The sequence below is a fragment of the Bombina bombina genome, chromosome 7 (genome assembly GCF_027579735.1).
Source record: "Bombina bombina isolate aBomBom1 chromosome 7, aBomBom1.pri, whole genome shotgun sequence".
In the NCBI taxonomy this organism is placed as follows: domain Eukaryota; kingdom Metazoa; phylum Chordata; class Amphibia; order Anura; family Bombinatoridae; genus Bombina; species Bombina bombina.
In genome coordinates this window covers 576,154,278-576,167,932 of record NC_069505.1, presented here as the reverse complement: position 1 = coordinate 576,167,932, position 13,655 = coordinate 576,154,278, and the positions used below count along the sequence as shown (strand labels likewise).

The following is a 13,655-nucleotide window of genomic DNA, read 5'->3' as shown; positions in this document are numbered from 1 at the left end:
GGACAGCAGCTGAATATAACTTTTTACACAGCGCTTACTCTGGTGAGCTGAGGAAATTGTGAGGTAAAATCTCTTCCTTTTTTACATAGAGATGCTCAGGTGATATATTCCTGTCAGCTTTTTACAGCTATACTGCATCAGTTTCAAGTGATTTAGCATATGAGTATGATGTCCCTTTAAGTGTATTTGTGTAGCTTGGCAAATCCTTTTTGTTTTCGTATCTCTGATTACCTTCACCCTCCCCCTGTCTGTCAAGGTTATGCCCAGCCATAGTGTACAAATACATCAGCCTTCGGCTGCCTTCTGTCTAATTATGTCCCTCTTGCTGCTTGTCCCTTCTCTTCTCATACTTCTCTCTATCCTAACCCTGCGCTGGCACAGGGGACCTTCCCACCCTCAGAACCTCTATCCCCCTCGCCCACCTCCTCTTCCCTTCTTAGGTAACCTGCTGCATCTGGGGCATTCTGACCTACCAGTTCATCTGCTCAAACTCTCTCAAAAATATGGACCTATTTATCGTCTGAGCTTTGGGGGCAAAGGTGAGTGCATATGTATATAGCAATATCTCTTTATCTCTCTGTCTGTCTCTCTCTCTCTCTCTCTCTCTATCATTCTCTCTTTCTTTCTTTCTCTCTCCCTCTCTCTCTCTCTTTCTTTCCCTCTCTCTTTCTTTCCCTCTCTCTTTCTTTCTCTCTTTCTTTCTTTCTTTCTCTCTCTCTCTCTCTCCCCTTTCTCTATCTCTTTCTCTCATCTTTCTCTTCCCCTTTCTCTCTCTCTTTCTCTCATCTCTCTCTTCCCCTTTCTCTCTCTCTCTCTCTCTCTGTTTCTCTCTCTCTAATTCTTTCTCTCTCTTTCTCTCTCTCTATTTCTCTTTCTCTCTCTCTCTCTCTCTCCCCCTTTCTCTATCTCTTTCACTCCTCTCTCTATCTCTTTCACTCCTCTCTCTCTTCTCTCCCTCTCTCTTTCTTTCTCTGTCTCTTTCTCTCTCTGTCTCTTTCTCTTTTTCTCTCTTCCGCTCTCTTCTCTCCCTCTCTCTCGCTCTCTCTCTCTCTCTCTTTTTGTCTCTCTCTCTCTCTCTTTATCTCTCTCTCTCTCTCTCTCTCTCTCTATTTTTCTTTCTCTCTCTCGCTCTCTCATGAGTTTGAATTCAGATTTGTAATAGCTGATTTAGCATGTGATATCCCTACCTATAATGAAAGTTTCTTATTGACAAGCTATCTAAACATACCCAGAGGAAAAAATTACACTCCCAGTGGGGCGTAGGAGAGAAAAAGCTTATTAATTTTCAATTTTTATTTCTAAGTATTATATAGAGACAGAGATAAGAAAGGGAAGCATTTGAGTGATAATGGGTTGTGGTTTCAAGGAGCACATTCAACTTTTTAATTTACAAAAACAAACAAACAGTTTCTCATACATTTTATACTCTGCAGCTGGTATAACAAGACATTGGGAACACATTAAGGGGAAACCAATTTTACATTACACTGTCCCTTTAAGTCATTTTATAATTAACGTTTTTAAACATCTAAATATGTCATTGCAATCAATAATAGTCTAATAATCCTATTTATTTTGTGCACAATTTTTATAGTGTAAGAATGTGAATTGAACAATATTTGTGTTGCCTATATCTATATAATCATTTGCATTTTAGAACTAAAAAAACAAAAAACAAAGATGCAGGCAGAGAAGTGGTGGGGAAAATAGAAATTGTTAATATTTTTTTATTTTTTTTTAAATAGTTAAAGTCTGGATTTTTTAAATAATTTTGGATTCACAGATTTGAGGATTTGTACCTCTAGTGCTACTGCTAAAAGTCAGCAGCTTATTCTAATAGGGGGGCAGGACTAGCAAGAAACAAAAATTAAGCTGAAATACTTATTGGCTGACACTGGATCAACTGACATTGCTATTTAGTTATTGAATAGTGTAAATCTGAACTTTTTGAAGCTTTTCCCGCCTTGGACTAATACTATTTTTTCATTTCACAAACTAATCAACTTTTTTGCATACAGAGTGTTAGTATTTTTGTTAAAGAGTTATTCATGTATCATTTCCAGATGAATACAGCAATTATAGAAACATTTGTAGGTCTTTTTACATTCTTCCAAGAACAAATGCACATGTCTACTATAAAATAAGTTCTTTAGATAACATAGGGGGCGATTTATGAAGCTGAGGCGGATGAGGCGCACAAATGCGCCCCTGTCTGCCGCAGCTCGCCTCTGGCGGGCTGAATTCCCATGGCGGAATTCAGCATTGCACACGAGCGCTATTTTGCACTTGTGTAAAATCCTGCTCCCTGCCTGCCCACAACCAATCACGCGCCGGCAGGAGCTGTCAATCTCCCGGTCAGGGAGCAGTGGTCTTATACCGCTGCTTGTTAAATACGACGTGCAGGTTTTAAGCAACTTTCTAATTTACTCCTATTATCAATTTTTCTTCGTTCTCTTGCTATCTTTATTTGAAAAAGAAGGCATCTAAGCTAAGGAGCCAGCAAATTTTTGGTGGAGTTCCCTGGACAGCACTTGTTTGCTGGTGGGTGCATTTAGCCACCAATCAGCAAGCACAACCCAGGTTGTGAACCAAAAAATGGGCCGGCTTCTAAACTTATATTCTTGCTTTTCAAATAAAGATAGCAAGAGAATGAAGAACAATTGATAACATGAGTAAATTAGAAAGTTGCTTAAAATGACATGCTCTATCTGAATCATGAAAGAGAAAATTAGGGTTCAGTGTCCCTTTAAGCCTAAATTATCAAAGGGACATTAAAAACTAAATGCATATTATATAAGTACAGTATTGAGGTTATTCCCCGCCTCCCTCTAGTCAAGGGTGCCGCCATTTTGCAGTCTCGCTTTCACTGTATTCCGGTAATTATGTGTTTGCACATGTGCAGCAACTCTCCTTCAGATACCTGCGGTGAAACTTAGGTTCCAAAATGGCAGCAGCCATCATTAGATAGAGGTGCATAAAATGCATATAGGGCTAGATGTATTTAGGGATAAATTATCGCACGCCTGTAATATGCCCATTAATATGTTTATAGACACATATTAACACATAAATATATATATATATATTTATATTCATATACATATATATTTGAAAATATGCTGTAATCGCTGCACTACTTACCCCTTCGCTGCGCTTAGGTTCTAATGGCATCAGAACGAGGCTCCCATTGGAGCCTATGGAAACGCCTCCTAGCAATGCGAACACAAGCTCATATTCGCGTTGTGCTTTACTTGTAATATCAGCACACATTAGCGATATTTAGTGCTCCACTTGTAATATGGCCCTTAGTGTTTAACAATGAATTTGGGAAAACACCCGTAATCTTTAATGGCAATTGATTGTAATTCTGTAGAAACAAATGCTGATAAAGTTTCTTATCTGGAATAGAATATACCCACCTCTACATACAGAGGGGTGTTCTGTCAGACTAGCGAATTCATTAAACTAGCGAACGGAAGTGACGTTCCATCAGCTGTCTGATAAAAAAATCATAGCATTCCAAATGCAACTACGTCACAGCCCATCAGAATTAGTGAATATATAAAAAATCTGTCTGATACCTTTTGCAGAAGTCTACGGGTTCTTGTCGCTCTTTGAACACAACTGTCTGGTCTCCACAAGAATTGGACATACCTATCTTGAAATGTTACAGGGACAAGAAACCGTAGACAAAAGGTAGAACGTTTTTATCTAGGTACAAAACAATGCAGGACAGCGTGTGTACTAATCTGTACCGCACAATGCCAACATTGTGACAGCTGTTAGTATGCAGCGTGTGTTTTATTATACAATAGTTGTATTTACAAATAAAATAGAAATGTTGCTAGTGCGCATGACCGTCTGTTCACTATTCTGATGGGCTGTGACGTAGTTGCATTTGGAATGCTATGAGAAGAGCAGCGCATGCGCGGTTTGGATTTTTTATCAGACAGCTGATGGAACGTCACTTCCGTTTGCTAGTTTGATGAATTCGCTAGTCTGATGAATTCGCTAGTCTGACAGAACAGGGCTCTTATCTGACAACACTTTCCTCTCCACAGCTCTTTTAGGTTTATTTCAGTTTCAATTTCTTCCACTTACAAGCTCTTTAATACAATCCACTCATGCTATTTTCAGTTGAGAGGAAGATTAAAGTTTTTTTTTCTTTGTCGTATTTTTAAAAATGTAATTTTAATATGTATATATTTTTTTAAATGAAAATGGATGTGAAGAAAGATGAACAAAAAAGCAACAACTTATGCTTAAGGGGCATGCAGATTAGCAGTGAGAGTTATTATCTGTCAGTGATCTTCCAGGGGTGTCAAACTGGCAAATTATTTTTTGGCGACCCGCACCGTCACCACAAGAATGTGTATGCATAAAGGAGAAACTCAATAGTGCCTGTAGCGTAGCGCATGTAATGCACACTGAGTGTCAAGGCTGGTGGTGGGGTCTGTGTGTAGTGCACGTATGCTTTAGCAAGTTAGCTAAAGCATATTACTAGTGGCTGGGAGAGGGTTTGGTGGAGCGCATATCACGCTGATGCTGCACCCACCTAGAAAAAGGCGCCATTGCAACCAGATTAGTCGCTGCCATAAGTGAGGGAGTGCAGCCTGCAGGAATATCTGAGTGCCTGTGTCACCTGAGACTGCCTGCATCCTGGGCCGTAGCTCACAAGGTAAGGAGCCTGCTGAGTTATCACTCCCATCCCTGTATTGATCTCTCCCACCCCTGCACTGATTTCTCCCACCCGTGTATTGATTTCTCCCACCCGTGCATTGACTTCTCCCACCCGTGTATTGATTTCTCCCACCCCGTATTGATTTCTCCCACCCTGTATTGATCTTTCCCACCCCTGTTTTTATCTCTCCCACCCCGTTTTGATTTCTCCCACTGCTGTATTGATTTCTCTGATTTCTCCCACCCCTGTATTGATTTCTCCCACCCCGTATTGATTTCTCCCACTCCTGTATTGATTTCTCCCACCCCGTATTGATTTCTCCCACCCCTGCAGTGATCTTTCCCACTCCAACCTCTGTCTCTCTCTCCCTCTGTCTCTCTCTCCCTCTGTCTCTCTCTCCCTCTGTCTGTCTCTCCCTCCCTCTGTCTCTCTCTCCCTCTGTCCCTCCCTCCCTCTGTCTCTCTCTCGCTCTATCTCCCTATGTGTCTCTCTCTCTCCCTCTGTGTCTCTTTCTCCCTCTGTCTGTCTCTCTCCCTCTGTCTGTCTCTCTCCCTCTATCTGTCTCTCTCCCTCTGTCTGTCTCTCTCTTTCCCTCTGTCTCTCTCCCACTGTCTCTCTCTCTCTCCCTCTGTCTGTCTCTCTCTCCCTCTGTCTGTCTCTCCCTCTTTCTGTCTCTGTCTCTCTCTCTCTCCCTCTGTCTCTCCCTCTCTGTATGTCTCTCTCTCTCTCCCCCTCTCTCTCTCTCTCTCTCTCTCCCTCTGTCTGTCTCTCTGGCTGTCTCTCTCTGTCTAACTGTCTGTCTCTCTCTCTCCCTCTGTCTCTCTCTCCCTCTGTGTGTCTCTCTCTCCCTCTGTCTCTCTCTCTCCCTCTATCTCTCTCTCTCCCTCTGTGTGTCTCTCTCTCTCCCTCTGTGTGTCTCTCTCTCCCTCTGTCTCTCTCTCTCTCCCTCTGTGTGTCTCTCTCTCCCTCTGTCTCTCCCCCTCTCTCTCTCTCTCTCTCCCTCTGTCTCTCTCCCTCTGTCTCTCTCTCCCTCTGTTTCTCCCTCTGTCGGTCTCTCCCTCCCTCTGTCTCTCTCTCCCTCTGTCTCTCTCTCCCTCTGTCTCTCTCTCTCTCTCTCTCTCTCTCTCTCGCTCTCTCTCCCTATGTGTCTCTCTCTCTCCCTCTGTGTCTCTCTCTCCCTCTGTCTGTCTCTCTCCCTCTATCTGTCTCTCTCCCTCTATCTGTCTCTCTCCCTCTGTGTCTCTCTCTCCCTCTGTCTGTCTCTCTCCCTCTATCTGTCTCTCTCCCTCTGTCTGTCTCTCTCTTTCCCTCTGTCTCTCTCCCACTGTCTGTCTCTGTCTCTCTCTCTCTCCCTCTGTCTCTCCCTCTCTGTATGTGTCTCTCTCTCTCCCTCTGTCTCTCTCTCTCTCTCTCCCTCTGTCTGTCTCGCTGGCTGTCTCTCTCTGTCTGTCTCACTCTCTCTCCCTCTGTCTCTCTCTCCCTCTGTCTCTCTCTCTCCCTCTGTCTCTCTCTCTCCCTCTGTGTGTCTCTCTCTGTCTCTCTCTCTCTCTGTCTCTCTCCCTCTGTCTCTCTCCCTCTGTCTCTCTCTCCCTCTGTCTCTCTCCCTCTGTCTCTCTCTCCCTCTGTCTCTCCCTCCCTCTGTCTCTCCCTCCCTCCCTCCCTCCCTCTGTCTCTCCCTCCCTCTGTCTCTCCCTCCCTCTGTCTCTCCCTCCCTCCCTCCCTCTGTCTCTCCCTCCCTCTGTCTCTCCCTCCCTCCCTCTGTCTCTCCCTCCCTCCCTCCCTCCCTCCCTCTGTCTCTCCTTCCCTCCCTCTGTCTCTCCTTCCCTCTCTCTGTCTCTCTCTCCCTCCCTCTGTGTCTCTCTCTCTCCCTCTGTCTCTCCCTCTCTCTGTCTGGCTCTCCCTCTGTCTGTCTGGCAAAAAATGAGTAAGTTATTTAATATCTTTGTTATTTCATGTTAATATTCAATAAATGTGCTATTAAGTATTCATTATTCATTCTGGTGTTTATTTATTATTGTGTATACATTTTAGACGGATTTGCAGAAATTTGAGGTTCTGCCACTGTTTTGGTTAGCAATGCCAATATATGTGTGTTGTGTGCGGCCCTCCTGAGTTGAACTTGTTTGGAAAATGGCCCTCGACTAAAATGAGTTTGACACCCCTGTTCTATACTATTGCGCCAGCTATGCAAAGACGTGTACTTCCTGTTAGATTCAAAATAAAAAACTTTATTATAATTATTTTCAGGCAAATAGAAACAAACACATTTGAACCGTGCTCTATATACACCATCAAAATATGTTGTGTTTAAAGGAACACTGAAGTCAGAATTAAACTTTCATGATTTAGATATATAATATTATTTTAAACAACTTTACAATTTACTTCCATTACCAAATTTTGCACAGTCTTTTTTATATTTTACACTTTCTGAGGTAACAGCTCCTACTGAGCATGTGCAAGAGTTCACAGTTTATATGTATTTCAGTCTATGATTGGCTGATGTCTGTCACATGATGCAGGCGGTGGGGAAATTGAAGTAACTTTGTCAGATAAAATTCTACTAGTGAATTGAAACTTAAGATTTTCGTTGCATTGTCTTTCTATTTATTATGAATTTGTTGATTAAGCAGCTCTACTGTATTTAGTAGTCTTTTAATAAATCAGCTGCCTAGGAGGATAACATACAATATGATGAGACTTGAGAAATTGGTGAGGTTGTTAGTGAATCTAATCCACTAATTTATTTTTGTCTCTTTTCTCTCCACTTGCAATAGATATTGTTGTGCTGAATAGTTCATCCCTTATCCGTGAAGCTCTTGTTAAGAAATGGGGAGATTTTGCTGGGAGACCACAGAGTTATATTGGTAAATATATTTTCCTTAAAATGAGTTGTGTGTGAAATTGCCCCTCTCTGTCCCTATTGCAAATCTACAAGACAGACATTAAAGGGACATGAGACCCAAATGTTGAAGTACTTTAAAGTGATGCAGCATAGTTGTAAAAAGCTGACTAGAAAATATCACCTGAACATCTTTGTAAATAAGGAAATTATTTTACCTCAGAATTTCCTCAACATTGTAAAGGGACTTTAAGCAGCCAATTAGGATATTAGTCCCAAGTAGGGATGGGCGATGTGCTGAAAGTTTAATTCGTTAGGTAGAATGAATAGTCCTGTGGACGTTCGTTTTGGACAATCGAATGTTGATAAGAAAGAAAATCCATTAAAATCTGTAATTAAATGTTTTTCCTATTTTTGAATGTTACTTTCATTTTCAAATGTTCATAATTAGATTGAATATCCACATTAAAAATTTTGAATGTAACATTCAATTTAACAAATACTATACAGAAGTTCAATAGTTATGTGGTTGGGAATTTAGTTAATTTATACATAATATTATTATTATTGGTTATTTGTAGAGCGCCAACAGATTCCACAGCGCTAATAGATACAAATATATTGATTCAAATGTTTCTGTTTAAAATATTGTATAATTAAAATATTAAATTTAAATAGAGCACTAGAAATACTGTTACTAATGTATCAATTGGAATTTTTCGAATTCGAATATTGCATAATTCAAATTGAATTATTGGAAAAATTTGAATCGAATATTACATTTAAAGATAGCATTAGAAATACTATTACTTTAAAAAAAAAAAATAGAATGTTGTACAAACATTAGAAATTCGAAACAAATGAACGTATGTGTTAAATTTAGTAGCCACGTCCCATTGTAAAGGCACTTAAAGGAGTGTGCATGTGACATGTGCAGGCGCAGTTATGTTATTTCATTCGCCAGTTTACGGAAGTTAACTATGAAATATCGTGGGGTTTCAGTGAAATCTCATGAGATCTCAATAGTGCAAAACATGATCTTAGCACATGCTATTGTGTTTTCTTTTTTTTTTTTTAACTTGCAGTATAACTTCTCACAGATATGAGCAAACAGAAAAAAAGTTGACAGTTAATCAGCACTCAAAAGAAGCACCTTTAATAATGCAAATACTATGTGAGGACAAGGGAGATCACCTGTAATCAGGGATCCAATTAAAACGTAACTTTTACTATGAATAAATTAAAATATAATATGAGACAAACAGTGTGTGTATTAAAACTAAGAATAAAATTATATATACATAGGGTGATAGTCTCCACCAATTGTATATTATGCACCAAGGGATCAATTAATTCATATAGAGCACACAGCCCAGTGCAAACCAATATTGTAGGCTCACGGATTGCAAATGATTTTAGCTAAAAAGGAGGCTTGACCTCGCCACAAATTACTCTGGTTAATGCAATACTGGAGCCAAGGTAAGCACTGTCTGTGGGACTGAGAATAAACTATGAGGACTTGCCTCCATAGAATTCAATAGTAAGGACTAATATAAAGCGACTATCGTGGTGGAAAACTAACACCCAATATGCCCCAATATTTTTTTTTTTAGGATCGAATTGACTGATTGCAATATTATAAATTTAATCAATATCAAAAATCGTAAACTGTCAAATTATAGTAATGATCCTTTCCTATTTTAGATCTTAACCATAATATATACACATGTCCGGTACTTCATATAATATAATCTGTGTGTTTGAATTCATAACAAGCTTTACGATATATCACACAATGAATAGGCTGTATTTGGCTGTATTATTGGAGGATCGTTACGTTAAGGCTATTTGATAGTATATAGTGTTTTCAGTTAACCCACACAAACAACGTCACTTGGTCACTTATATATACCGTTCTCTTAATCTGGTTCTATCTCAAACATATCGATCTCATTTTCTATCCTCAGCTGTTGAGTATAGTAATGCGTTAGACGTGCCCTGTTTGTTTACGAATATGACGTCAGCCAGTCATGTCGATACATGTGATGGTCTCAGGTCCAATAAGAATACAGGGAGTGCAGAATTATTAGGCAAATGAGTATTTTGACCACATCATCCTCTTTATGCATGTTGTCTTACTCCAAGCTGTATAGGCTCGAAAGCCTACTACCAATTAAGCATATTAGGTGATGTGCATCTCTGTAATGAGAAGGGGTGTGGTCTAATGACATCAACACCCTATATCAGGTGTGCATAATTATTAGGCAACTTCCTTTCCTTTGGCAAAATGGGTCAAAAGAAGGACTTGACAGGCTCAGAAAAGTCAAAAATAGTGAGATATCTTGCAGAGGGATGCAGCACTCTTAAAATTGCAAAGCTTCTGAAGCGTGATCATCGAACAATCAAGCGTTTCATTCAAAATAGTCAACAGGGTCGCAAGAAGCGTGTGGAAAAACCAAGGCGCAAAATAACTGCCCATGAACTGAGAAAAGTCAAGCGTGCAGCTGCCAAGATGCCACTTGCCACCAGTTTGACCATATTTCAGAGCTGCAACATCACTGGAGTGCCCAAAAGCTCAGATGCTCAGAGACATGGCCAAGGTAAGAAAGGCTGAAAGACGACCACCACTGAACAAGACACACAAGCTGAAACGTCAAGACTGGGCCAAGAAATATCTCAAGACTGATTTTTCTAAGGTTTTATGGACTGATGAAATGAGAGTGAGTCTTGATGGGCCAGATGGATGGGCCCGTGGCTGGATTGGTAAAGGGCAGAGAGCTCCAGTCCGACTCAGACGCCAGCAAGGTGGAGGTGGAGTACTGGTTTGGGCTGGTATCATCAAAGATGAGCTTGTGGGGCCTTTTCGGGTTGAGGATGGAGTCAAGCTCAACTCCCAGTCCTACTGCCAGTTTCTGGAAGACACCTTCTTCAAGCAGTGGTACAGGAAGAAGTCTGCATCCTTCAAGAAAAACATGATTTTCATGCAGGACAATGCTCCATCACACGCGTCCAAGTACTCCACAGCGTGGCTGGCAAGAAAGGGTATAAAAGAAGAAAATCTAATGACATGGCCTCCTTGTTCACCTGATCTGAACCCCATTGAGAACCTGTGGTCCATCATCAAATGTGAGATTTACAAGGAGGGAAAACAGTACACCTCTCTGAACAGTGTCTGGGAGGCTGTGGTTGCTGCTGCACGCAATGTTGATGGTGAACAGATCAAAACACTGACAGAATCCATGGATGGCAGGCTTTTGAGTGTCCTTGCAAAGAAAGGTGGCTATATTGGTCACTGATTTGTTTTTGTTTTGTTTTTGAATGTCAGAAATATATATTTGTGAATGTTGAGATGTTATATTGGTTTCACTGGTAAAAATAAATAATTGAAATGGGTATATATTTGTTTTTTGTTAAGTTGCCTAATAATTATGCACAGTAATAGTCACCTGCACACACAGATATCCCCCTAAAATAGCTAAAACTAAAAACAAACTAAAAACTACTTCCAAAAATATTCAGCTTTGATATTAATGAGTTTTTTGGGTTCATTGAGAACATGGTTGTTATTCAATAATAAAATTCATCCTCAAAAATACAACTTGCCTAATAATTCTGCACTCCCTGTAAGTTATCAGTGATAGGCTGAGATTGGTGGTGTAATCACACTCTTTGATAATTGGCTACATGAAATATAAAGACAGGGGGGCTAGCCCAAATCGGGTTAGCCTTTGAGAAAGCCGTGCTAACAGTGAAATGCGCATAGGCGTATTGGGTGTTAGTTTTCCACCACAATAGTCGCTTTATATTAGCCCTTACTATTGAATTCTATGGAGGCAATGTCCTCATAGTTTGTATATATACTTTTATTCTAAGTTTTAACACACACACTGTTTGTCTCATATTATATTTTAATTTATTCATAGTAAAAGTTAAGTTTTAATTGGATCCCTGATTACAGGTGATCTCCCTTGTCCTCACATAGTATTTGCATTATTAAAGGTGCTTCTTTTGAGTGCTGATTAACTGTCAACTTTTTTTCTGTTTGCTCATATCTAATCCTGACAGTCAGCACCCCCCTTTTTTACTTCAATGGTTTTTATATTTATTGTAATGTATATTAGATAATATATCAATAGAGACTAGATATAAGGGGCCTTTTGGGATACTTATAATATTTCCCTCATTAACTTTTCACAGAGCACTTACTCTGGTGAGGTAAAATATCTTCCCTTTTTACATAGAGATATTGTGATATTTTTTTTATGTATGATGTCCCTTTAACCCTCCTTCCTTTTAGGAGATTCATTTGTATTTTGTGCCCTACTTGGTTAGGAGAACCTGCAAGAGCTTCCAATAAGCAATACAAATTAAAAAAAGAAAATTTATGTCAAAATGAAACTTTCAAGAGTCAATAGAGAATGGAATTTTAAAAGACTTTCCAATTTACTTCCATTATCAAATTGTGCACAGTCTTTTTCTTTCTTAAGATACGGTGAGTCCACAAAATCATCAATTACTGTTGGGAATTTCATTCCTGGCCAGTAGGAGGAGGCAAAGAGCACCTCCCTTCCAACCAAGCCCAGTCATTCTCTTTGCCTTCAGTGCAAGGAGGAGGTGAAGTTTAGGTGTCTGTTAGAGATTCTTTTATCAAGAGTTTATTATTTTAAAAGCCTGAGCAAGTTTGCTTTGATCTTTCCTGACAAGATGGGTGTAGCTGTACTCCATGTTAGTCTCTTCAGTAGGGCTGCGGTGGCTTTCAAGCAGTTAGGAACTTGTGGAGTGGGCCTCACTCAGTTTGCTCAGTCATATTGCTGCCCGCACGTAGAAAGCCAGAGTAGGCTTACTCTGTCCTTTTTCTGATCCACAGGTCTCTGTGAGGAGCGGCTTCCTCTCATCCCAGGTGAGCTGCCCTCCTGCCAGACAATCAAGGGTGCAGGTAAGTGCCTTTTTAATACTTATGAAAGTGTGGCACTCCAGCAGTTAATTAGAATGCACCTTATGCGGGACTTACATATTCCTGAAGTTCAGGAATCATATGGGCAGGATGCTGGGCACTGTGTGACTGGTTAGAGACTTTGATCTTTAGGGCTGTGTGTGTATACCTAAGATCATTAGTGGCTCAGTACATTTTGGTGTGAGTTCAATTGTTTTCATTGTAAACAGGCTGTCTAGCATATCAGGTTCTATTTCACGTTTTTTTTCCAGTAAATATGGCCGACGGGACCGCCTCTGACATCACAGCAGAGGCGGATCCTTCTTCTTCGGCTCGGCTTGCTAGCGCACGCTTTTCTAAACAGATGCGGCCATAGTAACTTCCTGTGCCTCGTTGTTGTCGGATCTGCTCCCTTCACGCCATCAGTCTTGCAAGCGTTGCAGAGAGGGGCAGGTAGGTGCCTCAACCTTGGGTTTAAAGTCCTGTCAAACTAATTACTTATAAAAAATCTATTTTGAAATTGACTTGTGAATCTTCAAATAATTGCCTAAGTCGTTCTTTGAATTGTGGTCCTTGCGAGTTTCTCTTAAAAAGACAGTGTATTGTGTATTAACTATACTAAAAATAAAAATATATTTTATTTTTTTTTGGTTTAAATTTTTTTCTTGCAATATAAACCAAGAGTCATTGCCTTCCATAGAGTGCAAACTTTGCTTGGATTCCCAGGTTGAACACCCTTTGCCTTTTTGTTCTTCTTGCATTGAAAGAACTTTAATTTATAAAGATAGACTTTTTGTTTCTGAGCCATCTTTCTCTCAGACTTTATCAGCATCACATGCAGTGCCCTGCGGTTCCTCACAATCTCTTGACGGAGTGTATTTGAAGGCTGCTTCAGGGGAGGTGTAAGAGGAAAATTAGAAAACCAGATAGTAAGGTTTCTGATCCAGTGCAGGCTAAACAAGTTGCTCTTTTACATATATCAGAAGAGGAGGATACTTCGGTAGCCTCTGAGTGTGAAATCTCAGATTTGGACAGTATATTTCCTTTTTCTGATGCTTTCCTTCAGATTCAAGCTTGAACACCTTGAACACCTGTTTTGTTAAAGGAGGTTTGGGCTACTTTGGACGACTCCGATACTCCTGTCATTGTCAACTCTAAGAAATCTAGCATATTAAATAGATATTTTGATGTACCCTCTC

At 40.2% G+C, this 13,655-nt stretch overlaps 1 protein-coding gene across 1 annotated transcript in view; it reads left to right on the top strand.

Annotated features, from left to right (window-relative positions):
* Positions 1 to 313: 313 nt before the first annotated feature.
* LOC128636591 (complement C4-B-like) overlaps positions 314 to 13,655 on the top strand; it is a 216,847-nt gene continuing 203,505 nt past the window's right edge. Inside the window, 2 exon segments of the mRNA XM_053689585.1 lie at positions 314 to 539; positions 7,459 to 7,548. Coding sequence (XP_053545560.1) covers positions 314 to 539; positions 7,459 to 7,548 — 316 coding nt within the window.